This window comes from Saccostrea cucullata, unplaced genomic scaffold (genome assembly GCF_032062105.1).
Source record: "Saccostrea cucullata isolate Sc308-1 unplaced genomic scaffold, CSIRO_AGI_Scuc_v1 ctg311, whole genome shotgun sequence".
NCBI lineage: Eukaryota > Metazoa > Mollusca > Bivalvia > Ostreida > Ostreidae > Saccostrea > Saccostrea cuccullata.
Window position 1 is genome coordinate 54,830 of NW_026930660.1, and position 20,491 is coordinate 75,320.

Sequence of the window (20,491 nt, forward strand, 5' to 3'; positions counted from 1 at the left end):
GGGGGGGTGTTAAGAAAATCTTGTGTTTCTTTTATAAAAACAGAACTAGCTATAACTGCCGGTACTTTGAGTATAATTCTTGCTTGTGATCATAATTCAATTTTCTTTTACATATTTTGATAACTCCCCGACATTTCGTGACCGTCCCGGGATCTCCTTTTATGGCACCTGCCGGAATTTATCGGAATGTGATAGAGATCCAACACTTGTTTACGTAGCGCCGTCTGCAGAATCTCACAGAGGAACATCTACTGTCGAAAACATCGCTTACCTGGGAGAACAATTTGTAGATCTGGGGAGAAGAGTGAGTTCTATTAATAACTCCATATTCCTCCTCGTCAATCCGACCTTGTACAGCGCCGAAAGTGAGGAGCACCCTGGTTACTTAGGGGAAGGATTCCGTGCTATAATTGTGACGGTGGTCATTGATTCAGGAAGATGACGACGATGAATGTTCAGATGAGTAAGCAGAATTTGGGGGAGCCCTGGGGGTTCCGGCTCCAGGGGGGTCAGGACTTCAGACAGCAGCTCACCATCAAAAAGGTCAGTGCTCAGATCTAAAGTACATCCCACCCCTCCTACTAGTTTCTCATGAAAGTTAAGAGTATTCCCCTCATACTATTTTGCACTTAATCGTATTATTCCCTCTGATATTTTCCCTTAAGCGTATCGGATGCAAGCTTTTAGCAATAACAATAAGTAGTCTGAGAGATTTTATAATAAGTTATAAGTAAATGTATCAATCAAAGCAATTGGAAATAATGTGTTGATTCAATTCGAGCTAGAACTAGCCAGCCTTCTGCACCACCCTCCCCAATCTGCAATGGTCCAATAATCAAGACTCGAAATTATTGATCCGCCACGCATGTACTTACTGTACTATAGCAAAATCGGCGTTGGTTGTTTTGTTGTGAAATACTTTTAGAAAGAGTATTTCTGTAGATATGTGATGAGATTGCTGACTCACCTTCTTATTAACGCTATGACACGGACCGCCTCTAATTACGACATCTGTGGGAGCCACGTGTTACAGCATCAGTACGCGTGCTGAGCGCATTCCTGACGGATTGTTCAAGGAGATTGTTCTCATTATTGTTCGAAATCAGACATATTCACTAGTTTACGACAGACTTAAATAGCTCATGGAGTATTATATCAAATCGAACACCACGCTGTACGTTTTATCGACCATTCGCAACCGAAACTTATCCAGTGTATAGATCATGTAGATGTAGATATGCGATCTTGATCTTTACAATAATTGTAATTTAGGTATCTGTCTTTATCGGGCAGTTCGCACCCACAGGGGCATCTTGTCCGCTCCGTTCTCTAATACATATTTAATGCATAATTGACATACACGAGAGTGTACTATGTGTATTAATTTGCTATGTAATAGGGAACCTGTAATGCACCTAACCCCGCCCTAGTGTACTGTTCCTTTTCACCCCTAACCACGCCCTAGTGTACTGTTCCTTTTCACCCCAGACCCCCTCGGGAACAGTGTATATGACGGATCAGTGCACTCGGAACACATGCCCGTTTGTTATCATTTGATTGATAAACTCAGTCGGCTCAAGCACTCTTCGCGTATCAATTCATCGCTGTGCATTAGATTGAAAACATTCGCAAGTTTTGTTTACACTCGAAAAAAAAGATCAAAACATTTTTTTAAAAAAATGTTACAGTAACTGTTCTTCTGGATTATTTTAATTAACGCCACCTGTCTGAATAAATGCAGAATTATTGAGTTGTTTTCGTCCAATTCTTTGTTACATTACACGTTAATTATCAATTACCACAACATATCAAGAAAATGACGTGTTCGTTCTTCCGGAGAATCTGCTAAACAGACAAAGGCTCGTTATTAACGTCTTTGTATCTAAATGAAGAAACAACTCCTCTGGAACCTGGGTCCGTGCCATTTATATTTGCTCAATGCAACTTACGTCAAATTATTATTAAGGTATCCAGCAAGTATAGAAATATCCGACTATGAAAGCTTGTCTATTAGCTTTTGTTTTATATAAACAAACCTAAGGCGTTCCAAAGCACGTCAAGTTCTGTTATATCAAGACTCCGTGCAGTATATATGATACTAGTGTTATATTGACCCTCGATCTGATTAAAGATTAATCTTGCTTCGGATCAAACGAATATATCATTCTTTTGAAAAAGAGATGCAAATTTTATCAAATTTTAACCATAATTATGGGGTATGCAGTATTATTGTTTGCATGAAAATGAAATGTGTAAAAATCGTTAATAATTTATTTGATTGATCTGAGAGATAGGACTATGTATATCGTATCTATACTCATCTGGAAAATCTCAGGTGTTTATAACAAAAAGGGCCCAGTGCAAGATCTTCCGAATGCTTTAAATTGATATAATAGATTTTTATTGTCCCTTTTTTGTGCACTCCAATCTAAAAATAAATATATAAGAAATACCACGGTTTCTTCATTGAAAAGAAATGAATTATCTTCAGTACATGCATGAACATGAATTGGATGTAATAAATCTTTAATTAAATTGTTATAACAAATACAACAATTTTTTTTATAGGAATCCTATCTGTCAAAATAAATATTTAAATTAATTATATAACGAATTCAACAAATCTGTTACAATGCATTCCAGATGTTTCAATTTCAAAAAAATATATGGTTTTATAATATCGACTTCAAATCGCTTTTAATTTACCAGTCATCCAAGTTGAGTTTGATCTACCATACCTATACTGGATTCCACAACTTCATAAAAATTCTGCAAACAAAGAAATATTCCGGATCCAGCAAATGTCTACCAAGCCTTTATCTCTACTCCTTAACAAAAAATATTAACTGTAAAGGATAAACTTCAGACGGTTTGTGATATTGCAATTTTATCAGGTACATGTAGTGTATATCAAATTTGGATCTTCCAAAACTCTGAAGAACTTTTAGAAACTTTAAATCACCGATATTTTCAAAAGTTTATTACATCAAAACTTACGATTTTCCTACGCTTTATAAAACAATTCCTCTCGATAAATGAAAATCTGGACAACCGCGTCTTCGTTAGAACTCGGAAATTTTTACATTTTGATATTAAACATCAGCAATATTGCTTCATTTAAAACCACCCTGACTGCAAACACAAGTGCTCTGAAGTCAATGTTATAATAATAATATTGATAATAATAATAATAATAATGCTTTATTTAAAGAAGGTAACCCGATTAGTACAAAGTACTAGTCTTCCCCGGGGCCTTCTACAATTCAGACGATATACATAAAATGGTACAATCAAACATATATACACAGTACATGAAAATGATAAGCTCATTTTATAACTTCATAATCGGATGTAATGTACAAATTAATGGAAATATAAGACAATAAATAAGTCAATATACAAAGTTTAAAAGACATAGTTAATAACAATAACAAGGACATCTATAATAATGAAAATTACAGACGTTGGCTGATTATAACTTTTTCCAAATTCTTTCTAAAAACAGGCAAAGATGGTGATAATTTAACATGTAATGGTAGACTATTCCATAAATGTACACCTGAATATTGAAAAGAGTTTGTAAATAGGATTGTTCGATGCTTTGGTAATCGAAGATTATAATTCAATTCTGAACGTAATGAGTAGGAATCGGAACTGTGAAAAAAAAAAGATCCTGGATATATTCTGGGCTCATACCACGAAAAGTTTTATACAATAAAATACATTTATGAAACGTAACTAACTCAAAAACATTTAACCATCCTAGTTTTTCAAACAAAGGCTTAGATGGTTGGTCAGGTGCTGCATCAAGAATAATTCTAGCAGCACGTTTTTGAAGTTTATGAATTCTCTCAATGCTAGATTTGGACGTATTACCCCAGACTGTAAGACAATAGTTTATTGAAGGCAAAATGTATGCATTATAGAAGAGTATTCTTGTACTTAATGGAAGAAATTTCTTAATTTTACGGAGCGTAAATAACTTGTATCTTAATGCTTTACAAACTGTATCAACATGAGAATTATACTGAAGAGATTGATCTATCTGAATACCTAGGAGTTTTTCAACTTCAGCGTTTTCCAAGTTTTTGTTAGAAATTTTTGCATCAAGTACTGGGTAATTTAATCTTGATCTCTTTTGTTGGGTACACATAAGCATACATTTTGATTTATCTGTGTTCAGTATCATTTGATTCTGTGAACACCAGTTTTCAATTTCACATAAATCAGAGTTTAAATGTGTTTCAATATTATGTACATTGCTGTTAGGTAAATGCAGAGATGCATCGTCTGCAAACATATCAATATTAGAGTAATTTTCACATAAAGGAAGATCATTTATATACAATAAAAAGAGGAGTGGACCTAAAATGGATCCCCGTGGCACCCCTGCTGTGATAGGTAAGATATCGGAAGAACATGCGCCAATTTTTACACTTTGGGTCCTTTCGTTTAAATAAGACTGAAACCACTTAATTGCAAGTGAATCAAAATTATAATGGCGTAATTTCTCTATTAAGATATCATGACTGACTAAATCAAATGCCTTACTAAAATCTAGAAAAGCTATGCCAATTAAATTCCCTTGGTCCATTGCATGCAACCAGTTATCGGTAAGTTTGGTTAGTGCTGTTTGGCAAGAGTGGAATTCCCTGAAACCAGACTGTGAGCTCATAATGAGGTCAAATGCTCTTGTAAATTCACGTACTTGATTTGCAATATGCTTTTCAAAAATTTTTGTTTTTGACAAAGTTGGTAAGATAGATATTGGGCGGTAGTTACTGGGATCACTTTTATTGCCCTTCTTATATATGGGGGTGACTTTAGCATGTTTCAGCTGGGAAGGGAATATGCCATTAGTAATGCTAGTATTAATGAGATGAGTTATGGGTTTAAAAATTACATTTGCAGAAAGTTTTAAGAGACGGGGACCAATGAAATCTACACCTGCTGATTTATTAATGTCAAGAGAGCGTAGCATAGTTAAGACCTCGTCCTGACGTATAGGAAGTAAGCTAAACACATTTTCATCATTGAGTTTGGACTTCGTGAATTCTTTTAATTTTTGAGAATTAAAGCTATGGTTTTGTGTTTTGGTTAAGAAATTGCCAGAAGTTCATGTGAAGTGCTCATTAAAAACATTTACGATTCGTTGTAATGATGATGGAATTATTCATCCACAACATTTAAAAAGTCTTCGGAGACCAAGGTTTCTAACAAAGTGTTGGAATTCCTATGGACACTAATTTTCCTCCTTTATTAGCTGATGTTTTTCATTTTGCTCAGAAGCAGATTTACTCAAATCCCCACTATACATTATAAGAGAGAAATTGTGAAAAAAATGTCAAATAAGCCCCGGGGTTGAATATCGGGGGGGGGGGGGGGGGGGCTGTCCACAAGTACCTGTGGATTGGTCATTGTTCGTCAGAATTTACCTATTACATTAAAAGAAATTCGATAAATAGTAATATCGATTTTTTGTTTGTTAGGTCCTAAACAGGCTTCCGTAAATAAAATATATGCTACTAATTCAAAAATTATTCTGAAGCGCTGTACAGTAAAATGCTGATAAACATAATTTAAAATCTATGAATAAAAAAACAATTTAACATAAATATGTAAGAAAAAATATCATTTAAAATCATACAAATCATTACATACATATAATAACGTATTTAGAAGCATTCTATAAAATTGAGAAGTCTTTTGAGATTTGAATATGTGCATTTTGTTTTCGTGATGTTTCAATCAATTGTTAATGAAAAGGATTTTTTAAAATTTTTAAATTCGATTGTGCTAGTTCATCATAAAATGCTAAAATTAATAATTAATAAGATTTCCCATGAATAATTTTTTGCACATTCTGGGTGGTTCAGTAGAATAAATCAAAAACCTAAAATTAAAAAAGTTAATAGACATCATAGTCCAAAAGGCAGAAAACTGACTAAGAACAGAATAATGATGTAAACTCTTGATGAATTTAGCCCACTAAAAATTACCTTCATACCCTTTTATGAGGCATTCACAATTAAATAGCAGAAATAAATAAATACGTGTATAAAAGTATAAAAACAATGAAATATTGCATTGATTTTCCTATGTTCAAAATCATCTTAACCCAGGATGCATGCTAATGCAGGAATATGTGGCATTTTTAAGAAAAAAAAATTAATCATTGATTTAGAAATATAAAACAGTCAATGGATGAGCCTTTAAGGTAGTCCGATCCTCAGGTTCATAAAATTAGCAGTTAAGTTATCAAAAATACTCATTAAAGTATCCCTGAATCCACAAAGTTATGTAAATTTATCCACAGTATTTCTTTAAAGCTAAAGATTAAAGTTAATCATATTATATAGGGAAAATTGTCAAATCTCAATATTTTTGTAGAAAAAGTGAATTGGAATATCAGCAATTCATTTTCTAATTGCAAATTGATCAACAAATATATTTTAGGTTAAAAAATGATAGGTATCCAGGCATTTAGAGAAATTGTCATGATTTTTATACTTATTTGGTATTTTATTTTTTGTCTTCTATTTCCATCATGTATTCTATAATACATATAGTGTAAAAGGCTTTTGCTATCATTGCAAGACACCACAAATCACTTCTCATTTCATATCATGCTAATAAGCATTGGTATCTAAGGCTGGATTCAAGAAAATCTTATTTCTGTAAAACTGTATTAATTTTTTCTCCTTTTATAGGGTATAAATGTAAACTTTTATAAGACCTTTTCTAAGACTTCCAAAGACCTTGAATCTTATAAAGATGAATAAAATGAAAATTGTTTCATGAAAAATTTTCATTTTCAAGCTTCATTTTGATGCATTTCAAATTAAATATTAATTTTTGGAGTTATCTTTCCTTGCTGAGGATCGGGTATCCTTAAGAGTGTATGACCTAATAATAACGTTTTCAGCGCTTCCTGTTTTCCGGTGAATTTCAATGAGGATAATTCCTCAAATTTTACCATATTAAGCATTTCCATTACTGATGAACGACAACAAAAGACAATCGTTCGTCATTTCCTCCATTTGAAATTGATACATGAACTTAGTTTTAACTAATGGTTAAAACGTTAAGTTAAGTAGAGCAAACCACAAAGAAAAAAGTACTGATTAAGGAAATTGCTCTGGCACAAAAACGTAAACTGCAACCATTTCTATTCTCGATTCAGATCGTAAATGAGCGACAGGCGATTTCTTTGTTTCCTTCATTTCTGAAACAGAACATTGTCCAGTCGATGTCATATATATACTCAGATCTCAATTCTATTTTCATACAACTGTAAGACAAACTGTTTCGGAAATTCCCCAAAACGGCGTAGACGTTGCATATGATTCTGGTTAGTTTTGTCAGCAGTAAATCAAAATAAATTATATTTTTCAAACTCGTCTTATTACCTAGAACAAATAAAAAAATTATACAGTATACAATGGAAATTATACAATGCAAAAAAATTATACAATACAAATGATTTTTTTTTTTTACAATGCGTATGGAAAAATAGAAACAAGTAATAATTTAGTTAAAATTTTAGACTACAATGAAACATATGGAGATTACAAACAGTATTCAAGAACAAAAGTCCATAAAACAATACAAAATAGGAGCAGAGCAAACACGGATTTCCAAAATATCAGAGGTGGGATCAGGTGCCATGGAGGAGTGAGCATCCCCTGCCGACCGGTCACACTCGCCGTGTGCTCTTTGTCATGATCGAGAAATAATGGGCAAGGTCATTGTACCGACCATAGAACTTACGAATTGATGACTTTAAACGAGACTGTTGATATTCTTGTTTCATCAACTTTTTGTCAGTAATTTACTTCGTTTTAGAAATTGTTCATACGTAGAGCATGCTCTTGCGTATTGAATCAACTGAGATATGTACACTCCGTATGCAGGTGATGAAGGTGTATTGCTGCATTAGCAAAGGAAGTTGACGATAGAAAAGTTAAAGTCATTACGTTTATCATAGAGCTTGGTTGTTAGATTACCATTAACGTATTTTTCAAGTGAAATATCCAAATATGAAAAAGATGTGTCAGACTCTGTGGTATCTTTCATCTCAAGGTCACCATGATATATCGTATCGACATAAGGATGGGAATATTAATTGACAATACGTCGTCAATATATCTAGAACAAGTGTTTCCTGCTTTTCACGCATAAGATTTTGCACAAACTCTGCTTCAAGTGAATACAAAACAGGTCTGCTAATAACGGGGTGCAATTGGTACCGATCGGAATTCCAATAGATTGCTGGAAGACCTGGTCTCCAAAAACAATATAGATATTATCAATCAGAAATCCCTTTGATGTCAACTTTAGAGTACTTGTGTGTACAATTAGAATGTTTTTAACAAAATGATTTTGCAAATCACCAATGACAAGGTAAGTAAATTTACGAGTTCCATTTTTATTAAAAAAGCAGCTGTCAATGATATCAAAAAGCCTGGATTCTTATTTATCGTGGGGAATGGTTGTGTATAAAGTTGAAAAGTCGAAAGTTTTTAAGCTATTGATTTTGGTAAAATCTTTTGATTTCAAATGATCCAAAAGTTCCTTGGAATTTTTATGTATCCACATCTGATTTACACCACCTCTTGAATGTATTGTTGCACAATGCTCTTGAAGTTTCTCCTTTACTACAGCAACTATTTATATCTTAGTGAGGAGTAAAGAAAGAGGCTTGGTTGAACATTTACTGGAACCCGCTATGTATCTGTTTGTAAGGATTTTTATGAAGTTTCGGAATCCAATATATAATATATATATATATATATATATATATATATATATATATATATATATATATATATATATATATATATATATATATATATATATATATATATATATATATATATTAGGGATGTCAAATCGGCCAATTTTTGATACTCGGTTACTCGGACGTTTTTCCGATCGAGTACCCGGGTACTCGGTAAAAATCAAATGAATATGAACAAGTTAATTGGTAACTGTAAAACATTGAAATAAAACCGCATGGTCCGGTGGGAGGTTTACCCGTAAATGTGTTGTAACAATTATGACCACTTTGTGCCCGACAAAATTTAATCTAACACTTTCTTTAAAGTCCAATTTACTAGTATTTATCAGATAAATACGAGAAATAAAATCATAAAGGGCTCACAGTGGTTTTGTTTTAAAAAATTATATGTTCCCTAATTGTAATGTAACTCTATCAATGCGTTTGTCGTCCAAGTGATAAGTCGTCAGAGCTACATGTACAGTATGAACTTGATCATGTTCTAACAGAGCGGATTTATGATCTTCGTACACTTGTCGATCATTGATTTCAATAAAATTACGAGACGGTATGTTGTAGTTTGGTGCAACGATGGACATAAGATTTTAAAGATTTTTAAAACATTTGCATTCAACCATTTGCATTAATTGGCACGTAATCAAACGCATCCATATCAACAATCGCACGTGCAATATCGTCTGTCTCTTTCCCCAAGAATTGACAAAATAAGCTAATTAGATCTTTAACGATGTTCAATGAAAACAGATAATTAGAGCAAACTAAACATAAGGGTAGAAGACAGCCAAAGGTGAGATCAGATTTTTTCATTTGATACAAAATCAAGGCAGATTAATTTCATGCTCAGAAAAATTTGATCTCTTTTGATGCGTACCAAAGCCATGTAGGTAGCAGGTGCTTGGTCACGGTAATTACTGTATAAACGCTGCCACAGGCGATAACGGTCATTTAGAGGTTCAGGAAACCCTATTTACTGTATGTACAAGTGCAATGAACATTTTACATTTAAAACCGATATTTTAACGCATTAATAAATAAGCTTAGAAATATTCTAAAATATACATCCGAGTAACCGAGTACCAATTTTAGTATTCGTAATATATATTAATATATATATATATATATATATATATATATATATATATATATATATATATATATATATATATATATATATATATATATATATATATATATATATTAGTTCAAAATCATTTGGTTCTTTGGGATATTAAAAATATTCAAAACTGACATGTGTATTTGAAGAATTTCTTCCTTAGAAGGGGAACTATCGATCAGTATAAGTTGGGGAATACCACTTGTAGAATTAAATTCAAGTTCTAAAATACAATTTATATAATGAACCTTACAAACAAAAACAATGTTGTTACCTGCTTTATCAGTAGAGAGCAGTACGTACTGATCATATAATCCATCTAATTCTTTTTCACTTCTGGATTATTGAACACAGAAAGATAGATGGTTTTCATATTGTCCCTCAATCGTTTTGTACCCGATTTTAACGGATCTGATACATTTAATCCATTTTGACAAAGTGTTTTCCTCTTCTTTTTCATTTCTGGCCCATCGCCTAGCGTAATCTTCAACAGAATCCTTTATATTTATGAAATTCTTACGCCAGTTGAAGGATCAGGGTTCCCTATATTTAGGACCTTTTAAAATAAGGAATCTAAGGTCCTCATTAATAGGGTGAAGAAGAACATGAACACGATGGAGGATTATGTTTCAGATACTCGATATCCAGGCCATGTAAAGTTGTTTTGTAATTAAAAAGTTTGGAAGCAATGGTCGATGTTTATTTGTAGGAAATACAAGGTGTAGTCTTTAACTTGAAATATGGTGGAATACAAGACTGGACCCTTTTGTGATAAAGAATATTACTTATATTAACCGCGTCAATTCCTTTAGTGATCAATTGACCTAATTGACCTTTTCAAGAAGATTATTTAAAAGTTTCAAAGGAACAGAGTAAAGTTTGGTGCGAATATGATGTAGACCTAACTGTTGATTTACATAAGGTAGTAAGGAATCAAAAGAGACATCGTTTTCTATAGGTCTATTGTAAGACCGATGCCCATGAATTAGTTTACGTATCTGTGTGTGGTTAAAAAGTCCCATCATATTTACATTGTTACACTGTGGACTGGAAAGATTTCCAATACTATCAACATTGTCATTACATCCATAGGAAAAGGCTGTCCTTAGTTTTCTGATTCAAAGTTCTTCTCGTTGTTTACATAAAGGTGAAGAGCTATTTGTGTGGTGATAAATCTCTTCGAGAATTCTAACTATCATAGACAAAATAGAATGATCGGGTGAATTAAAATTTTGTATAAAAGCTGCTGACCCCCATGACTTATTTGAAATCGATAACCTGATATTCTTTTATTAAGTGATCCCTTGGTTTCACCAACATAAACAAGTCCACAAAATTATTCAAATAACAGCTATACTATACTCTACAAATGAATAATTATATGATACAAATAAAATAATTTAATACAAATGAAAAAAATATACAATGCAAATTAAAAAGATCGAATGTTGCAACGCTTGAAATACCACGTAGAATACTAAAACAAAAATCAAATAGAAATTTTCTGTCAATGGACTAAAGTGGAATATGAAGATAACTAAAAAGTATAATGAAGTTCAGACGTCTACTGAAATAATTCAACCAAGATGCAGAGCAAACACGGACCCCTTAAATGATCTGATGTGGGATCAGGTGCCATGGAGGCTTAAGCAGCCCCTGTCGACCGGTGCCGTGTGCTTCTTGTCAGGATCAGACACAGGGAGAGATGCTATACATATCAGTTAAATATACTAAAATGTTCTTGTTTAGATAAATTGACAGGAATCAAAATAGATTCCACAGTTGACTATAGCGATAAAAACAACACGTCTAATCTTTATTTTTGCCATATTCTTTTATTTTATAAATGTACCAAGATTGACACATAATATAAATAGGATTACACAGTATCTTTAAGCTAACAATATATTTATAATAAGTTCATAATAAAGGACAGTAATGCGCTTATTAATAAGTGAATTGTGTAATCACCCCAGTCATACAAAAAATAGTCACTGCATGATTCCTTGATAATATTATTGTTACCTTTGGAATGATCATGATTTTATGCGCCTGGATTGATAGATCCGGGGTGTATATTGTTTTTGTCATGTCTGTCTGTCTGTCTGTTTGTCTGTTTGTTTGTTTGTTTGTTTGCCTGCAAACTTCAACATTCGCCATAACTTTTGAACCATGAAGGAAAGAGACTTAATATTTAGTATGCATACTCCACTAATCAAGCTCTTTCAAATGACACCAAGGTCAATGGCCTTGTGACCTTGACTGTGTCCTATATACTAAAAATAGCTTTTATCTGCAAACTTTAACCTTCGCCATGACTTTTAAACCATGAAAGATAGAGACTTCCTATTCAAAATGCGTACTCCACCAATTAAGCTCTTTCATATGACACCAAGGTCAATGACCTTGTGAACTTGACTGTGACCTGTATGCTAAAAATATTTTTTTCGTACTTTTGCCATAACTTTCGAACCATAGAAGATAGAGACAGCATGTTTAGTATGCAAACTCCTCTAATTAATTTCTTTCAAATGACACCAAGGTCAATGACCTTGTGACCTTGACTGTGAATTTTATGCTAAAAATAGATTTTTCGTACCTTTGCCATAACTTTCGAACCAAAAGAGATAGAGACTTCATATTTGGTATCCATACTTGACTAATCAATTTCTTTCAAATGACACCAATTTCAATGACCTTGACTGAGACATATATGCTAAAAATAGCTTTTTAAAAGAATTTTGTTGCCGCTGGGCGCATAGTGTTTCACAAACAATTTTTTTTTGGGGGGGGGGGGGGTTTATTAAAACCATTGTCATTCGTTTCTCTTTTTGTATAGTCATATCTGTTTTAACACTTCTACTTTAGGTACAACCCAACAGTCCGTGTGCCGGTCGTCTCTCTGCGGGCGACTCCGTGCTGGGTATCAATAACTACGATACAAGGCAACTTACGCATGCGCAGGCACAGAACATGATCCGACAGAGTGGAACTAACCTACAGCTCACAGTACTCAGGTAACAATCTACAGAGGACCGGACATAACTGATTAAATTACAGGCCGGACATAACTGATTAAATTACAGGATGATTTTGGATTGAATAAAATTCTATAGTGTTATTTGATCTATAAGTGCATTGTAGACAATTTTCTGATATTAGTGCTTGTTTATTTGAAGGGAGTTCGAACTTTTACCAATAGATGGTTTTCATATGACATATTTTCTTTAAGTCAGAGTTATTTCTCTTGACCGCCATTATGGTGGTCAACCGAGTAATTTGTCTTAACAGATTTAAAAGGTTGTATCAGAAATATTTGGAGAGAAATTTTATGGAATAAAAATCATGAAATATAGGAGGCTCTAACTAATGTAGTTTTAAATTAGTGTATAGAAAAACAATGCTTCCTGCCACACAACTGCCATTATGAAAAGTAAATTTACTTGAATAGAAGGAATCGAATATGAGCATGTTGACATCCAATATGGCGGCCGACGGGAAATTACTTGTTAACTTCGGGCTATTGAAAACTATCTTATCAGTTTTACCTGTATGCCGTGTAGGTAACCCTTTTGAACCCTAAACAATGAAAATCTTTATTTCAGAAACCAGAGTGGACTTGAAAGAATAGATTCCTTAAAGCCCAAAGGACCTGTGAAATTTTCTCCTTGGAGACAACAGTAAGACAGGGTGTTAAGGTGCGTGTCAGCCCCCGTGTCTGGGAGGAGGTTATGTAAGGTGTTAAACTGGTGTTGTGTACTGTGTATACCAGCGCCAAAATCGTGCCAAAAGGATTACATAGTGGTATTTAAAACATTGACTTGCCCATGCAGTCATGACGCGTTTAGTTTCATTTTCCTTTTTTGTTTGATTGATTTTCTTATTTTTCATCTGCGCAATTTTATGTATCAGTGTATAACAGGTGACAACATGATATGTTTTAAGAAAACAAAGGATTAAGAATGATTTATTTTATTAGGGAAAGAATAGGAGTTATAAGTGAGAAATGTGTTTTATAACTAACATAACTGATGCTTAAGGCTGGGTACAGGCTCAAAATTTTGTATTGCGATACACGGCAATATTTTTAAAACTCTAAATTGTGATATGTGTTTTCATTAAAATTAAAATGGTCTATATAAATATCTAAAATAAATAATTGTTGAATAAATTAAGGTTGAGCATCAAAATGCACACAGACAATAGCTTTTAGCTAACTATTTGGCACAATCGCAAATATTTTTTTAAGAATCTTTATATTTTTTTTGTAAAATGTATAGAAATCCTGAGTCCACGGGTTATCCCGGTATATCGGTGAAACAAAAGCATATCGCAATGCGCAAATTTTGACATCGGACCGCATTAAAACACCAGAATATCAGTAAAACTACCCAGCCCTACAGTGTTTGCTTACGATTTACAATGTTTGTTTATTTGTTTTGATCATATTCATGACGTCACTAGAGTTCTAGAGACACTGTCTTTAGTTATTCATGTTGGATATCACAGGCCGATTATGTGCAATATAAGAAAGGATGTTAATTTGTTCTGTAATTCATGTTTGTACATATTGATGATATTTATAGGAGAGTTTTTATTAATAAAATGACGTAAGAAAAGATGTGATCGTGATAAGGCAGAAGCTGCTTTTTGGGAAATGATGCAGTCTTTGATCCTGTGCATGATCAAAAATGCAGATTTTAGCTGCTAGCTTCATTTTTCTTCTAGGTCAAGTTAAAGTTCCTCGAGTGTCTTGCTATGTAATTATTTTTCCCCTGTCAAATTGTTCGTGCAATGTCGAGTAGACTTACAAAGACATACTAGGAATGATGATCTCAGACCGAATTCATGTAATTAGGGTGTCGATTGATGCACCGTTATTAGTAGACCTATTTTTGTATTCATATGAAGCAGATTTGTGCAAAATCTGATGCTTGAAAGAAGAAAACACTCGCTGTGGCCCTCAACTCGACATTATGATATATCTGCGACGTATTGTCAATTAACAATGGGAATTTCCATTCTTATATCGATACAATATATCCTGGTAATTTTGAGATATAAAATACCAGAGAATCTGACACATCTGTTTCTTATTTGGATATTTTACTTGAAAACGACGTTAATGGTTATCTAACAACCAAGCTCTATGATAAACATGATGATTTTAACTTTTCTATCGTCAACTTCCCATACTTATGCAGCAATATACATTCATCACCTGCATACGGAGTTTATATATCTCAGTTGATTCGATACGCAAGAGCATACTCTACGTATGAACAATTTTTAAAACGAGCTAAATTATTGACAAACAAGTTGATGAACTAGAATTTCAACAGTCTCGTTTAAAGTCATCATTTTGTAAGTTCTATGGTCGATACAATGACCTCGTCAGCAAATACAATTTGTCATTGAGTGAAATGCTAACTTACATTTTTCATACTTATTGTTAGTTAATTATTTATACACTGAATTGACAACGGATTTTTTCCGTTGATTTCCGATCATGACAAGGAGCACACGGCAGGTGTGACCGGTCGACAGGGGATGCTCCCTCCTCCATAGCACCTGATCCCACCTTTGATGGTTCAAAGGTCCGTGTTTGCTCTGCTCCTATTTTGTTTTGTTTTATGGATTTGATCTTGAATACTGTTCAATATCTCCATATGTTTCATTTAAAAAGATGTTTTAGTTTCTGATTGACAATATCAATGTGTTTTTTTTTTGCGACCAGGTCTTCCAACAAATTATATCTATTGGAATTCCCATGGTGCCAATTACGCCTTATTATTAGCAGACTTATTTTGTAGAATTTGTTCAAAGTTCTATGCGTGAAAAGAATAAAACACTTGCTGTTGCGTTCGACTCGACATTTAGATATATCGGCGACGTAATGTCAATGAACAATTGCTATTTCCATTCTTATGTCGAACCAATATATCCCGATGAGCCTGAAATTAAAGATACCACAGAGTGTGACACATCTGTTTTATGTTCGGAAATTTTACTGGAAAAAGACGTTAATGGTAAATAAACAACATAGCTTTTATCATAAATGTGATGACTTTAACTTTTCAATCGTCAACTTCCTCAACCTATGAAGCATATGATTGATTGATTGTATATTGTTTAACGTCCCTCTCGAGAATTTTTCACTCATATGGAGACGTCACCGTATGCCGGTGAAGGGCTTCAAATTTTAATCTTTACTCATCACTCAGGGCCATTGAGCAGTGAGGGATCTTTATCGTGCCAGCGCCTGCCGTTGACACGGGGCCTCGGTTTTTAAGGTCTCATCCGAAGGACCCGCAACTTTCACTTCAAAGTGCCGAGCGCATGGCGAAGGAACAGTTGCTACCCATTTTTTATCGACTTAGGTCAGTCTCTACCGACTGAGCTACCGTGAACGGTATGAAGCATATGAAACATATTCCAAAATCAGCTGCATTTAGGGTTTTTATTTCTCGGTTGATTCGATACGGAGGAGCATACTAAGCGTATGAACATTTTTTTTAACGAGGTAGGTTATTGAACATTAAGTTGATGATGCAAGACAATCAACAATCTCGTTTAAATCCATCATTTCGTACGTCCTATGGTCGATACAATGATTTGTCAGCAAAAATAATCTATCATTTAAAGAAATGCTTACTTTCGATTTTCATACTTATTGATAGCCCATTATTGACAAACTGAATTGTCGACGGATTTCCCCGCTATTTTCCGATCATGATAAGGAGCACACGGCGGGTGTGACCGGTCAACAGGGGATGCTCACGCCTCCATGGCACCTGATTCCACCAATTTCAGAGGTCCGTGTTTGCTCTTTTTCTGATTTGCATTGTTTAATGATCTTTGAGCTTTTAATTTACTAAATATTTTCTAATTCCTATGTCGGGTCGATATATTCTAGTAAACTTAAATAAAAGAAACCTTACAGTCGCCTTGACCTTTTTCACATTTAAATGTTTTCCTGATGATCACTTAACAACTAAATTGTATGAAAAATGAGATGACTTCAGGTTTTCCATCTTCATTTTTTCCTTATAATTTATGCATTAATATCTACCTTTCACAAGAGTTTATTCGCTACTCAAGCGCTTGCTCTGAGAACAATTAAATGCGAATCATGTCACTTACATTTCAACTTACTTATAAAATTTCAGAGGATTTCAACCAACTCGTTTATAATTGGTATTTCGTAAGTCCTTAAATGGTTGTTAAAATGACCTTATTAGCAACTTTAAACATCACTGGGTCGTATTTTTGGCTGATTTGTTTCATACAAATGGTCAAACGTTTGCTTTTGTACTAAATTTGTCTTCAAGTTGTTGACCAATACATAGAGATCACAGCGGGTGTGACCAATTAACAGGGGATGCTTACTCCTCCTAGGCACCTGATCCCATAACTGAAATTTCCATGAGGTCCATGTTTTATGCCCTCTTCAAATTATTGTATTGGTTTGTGGATTGTTTTAACTGATATCATTGATACTTTTTAAAAATACTCAAAAAATCTTCCCACGTCACTTTCTTGAAAAAAAAACATTTCAAATAAAATTTGTATTGAGGTAAAGTAAGACTTAAAGAATGGTAACTTCTATCAGAAGTTACATATGATGTTTCACTTTATGGATGGATAATTAGTACGGTTTTTGTCCCGTTATGTACGTTATCATAGGCATCCGTGAAAGAATTTCCTTTATATGATATATTTTGATTTTCGGTCTTTTATGTGGCTCACCATCGTATTGAACAAAACCTATTCTGTATAAAACTAAAGTGTCCCTTACAAAAAAAACCCATAGTTAACAATAGTGAACAATAGTTAACTACAGTAAATCAAGACGTCAGAGTTATCACTATAGTAAATCAAAGTTTTCAAAGTAATCACTATAGTGTCATAGTTATCACTATAGTTAATCAAAGTTTTCAAAGTTATAACTACAGTGAATCAAAGTTTTCATAGTGACCCCTATGGTAAATTAAAGTTTTCATAATTATCAGTAAATCAAAGTGTCAAAGTTGAAACTATAGTAAAACATAGTGTCAAAGTTATCACGTATAGAAAATCAAAGTTTTCAAAAAATTATTAAGGTTATCGTTATAGTTAACTATAGTAAACTATAGGTAACTTAAGTGTTTTTGTTAGGGGTATCAATGCAGTTTCCCTAAATATACCTTATGAAGAAAGACTGTTACCGTTTACGAAGAAATGTGCAAAAATCTTCCCCAAGACTTGTTTTTGTGCGTATTTTTTTATCTCGTTATTTCAACATTGGTACCCCAATACTAATTACATGTACTACTTTTGACTTTCGATTAAACAAATTATCTGAGTTTCGATGCCATGTATAATCTTATTCGCTGTCTAAGCCTTAAAATTTGCGAGCATATCATGTTAAAGAGGAGTTACAACTACGGCGCCATTTTGTAAACTATTGATGTGTATAGGCGTCGGAACCGGGGGGGGGGGGGGGGGGGGGAGGGGGTTAGCCAACACTTTCTTTTTTGCAAAGAAAAGCATAATAAAGGCATTGAAATTGGGGCCTAATCTTTTTTTTATTGCTTTAGCCCCCCTTTTAATTAGCCCCGCCAACCACTTTCAATTTGCTTCCGTACATGTAAAAGAAAAAGAATGACGTCAACGTTTCGTATTGCTCATTACGTGAGGACGATTGCATCACACATAAAGACTTTTAAACACGATGCTAATGACTATTAAAAGTACATGGTCTACTGAATTATACATATCAAATAATCAAAACAATGACCAAAACGTCACCTTATAATGACAAAATGCAAACCACATGATGACATAAGCCATGTCACATATTGACAAATGTACATCACGAGCACTAAACATAATGATAAAAAGCAAATGACATAATAATATTTAACTGATCACATAATGAAAAAAGCGCAACACACAAAGACACAAGCGCATCATATAGTACAGGTGTTTTATACTTTTTACTTGTATCTGTCCTACAATTTGAAGAGTTATAATGCTAAGCCGCAAAACATGGTTTATAACAGTGTAATTTATACACTAATCTCTAATTATTTTAGTTTTATAAGAAGGATTATCAGTCAATAAATCAGATATCCTATTCTTTGTAAACACCCATAGACACGAGAGGTTCTTCCACTGAATAAAAGAAACCACGCCCGGTCAGGCTGCACAATGTCTTATAGACCTAGAGAGAAAGTCGACAAATCGAAAGCTTATCTATTACAGGAGAAAATGGAATGGATATACGGTTAATTCATTAGCGAGTTCTATAACAGGACATAACAGCTGAAGAAGGATGGCGAAAAACGATCTACTTCACCTGATTGTGTCATTTCCGGCTCTTGTTATAAACATCATTGCGCTGGCTGTGTTAATGCGGAGCAGGAAACTTCCCTTCCAGATCCGGATCCTCGCCCTAAATCTCTGCCTAGCGGACTGTGGCTCCTGTCTCACCCTGTGTATTGACAGAAGAGTGTTCGAATTAATTTTTGGAACAAATCGCGTTAAATATTTTTTCCTTGTCTTGTTTGGTCAGTCTTCACTGGTCTTTATAACCTTGTTTAACGTTGATCGCTTCTTGGCTATAAAGTTTGCCATGCAGTACTACAGCTATCTCTCTCCAACCAAAGTCAAGTCTGCGTGCATTTTGTCGTGGGTCTTTGGTCCTCTGATAACTAGCTTTCAGTTTTGTACTCTCGTATGGTCTGATTTCTGTAGTTCCCTTAACTACACCTTGTGCACCAGAATTTCTCAGTACGGGTATTTTGCCATTTATACCTCTAACTTCATCTTGTTTGGTTACATTATCTATGGGATTAAGAGAAAAGTATGCAAAATCCAGCCCATGGACCAAGCCGACCACAAGAAAGACTTAACCTCTCAGGCAACAGGTCAGAAAACTTTTAGAAAGATTGCGGTAATAACTGGATCCTTTCTAGGACTTTACGCCCCAGGCATGACTTGGACGTTGATAAAGCCTTATGTATCCAATCTAAAAATAGCTAACTATATGAACATGAGTACCGGGATTCTTTTTACAGTGTCTACAATTCTGGATCCGATTTTTTACGTGCTGCGTTTTTCGGAGTGTCGTTTTCAGCTTTTCTTATTACGGTACATGTGTGACGCCTCTAAATATGAGGAAACTATGATGGACAGGAACCAGCATTACGCTCCGTTTACCATTGTTAATCCCACAATGCAAGAACTAAGACATAATAAAACAAGAGACTGCGTGACTCCATGATAAAGACTAACCAGAACGACAGCGAGGGCATCAGCGTGTAGTGGGATTGATTTAAAGAGTGATTTAACACCCGTAAATGGTTAAGTGCAAAACAAATTCAAGCAAAAGTTTATTTTTAAAAGCCACTTAATTGGAAAAAATTAATTAACTCATGTTTGATACTATTGATTCAAATATAAGTACAAAAAGGTGAAGGTAATGAATGTATTTTGTAAGACGTCTTGTACTTTTCAGTCTCTTTTAAGAGTCAGTATTAACTTGCATTATTGTCATCTTCAGGTATTGTCTTTTTCCTTATATAGTTGCTATG

The 20,491-nt window shown here is 33.9% G+C and overlaps 2 protein-coding genes across 2 annotated transcripts; both read left to right on the plus strand.

Moving 5' to 3' along the window:
- The first annotated feature begins 230 nt into the window (after positions 1-230).
- Positions 231-14,535, plus strand: LOC134229525 (PDZ and LIM domain protein 1-like). Its single transcript, XM_062711281.1, has 3 exons — positions 231-543; positions 12,783-12,931; positions 13,520-14,535. Exons 1-3 carry the CDS (start codon positions 439-441, stop codon positions 13,596-13,598), a joined length of 333 nt encoding a protein of 110 aa, XP_062567265.1. The 5' UTR covers positions 231-438; the 3' UTR covers positions 13,599-14,535.
- Positions 14,536-19,230: 4,695 nt separating this feature from the next.
- LOC134229506 (proteinase-activated receptor 1-like) lies at positions 19,231-20,181 on the plus strand. Its single transcript, XM_062711251.1, has one exon. It carries the CDS (start codon positions 19,231-19,233, stop codon positions 20,179-20,181), a length of 951 nt encoding a protein of 316 aa, XP_062567235.1.
- The last annotated feature ends 310 nt before the right edge of the window (positions 20,182-20,491 follow it).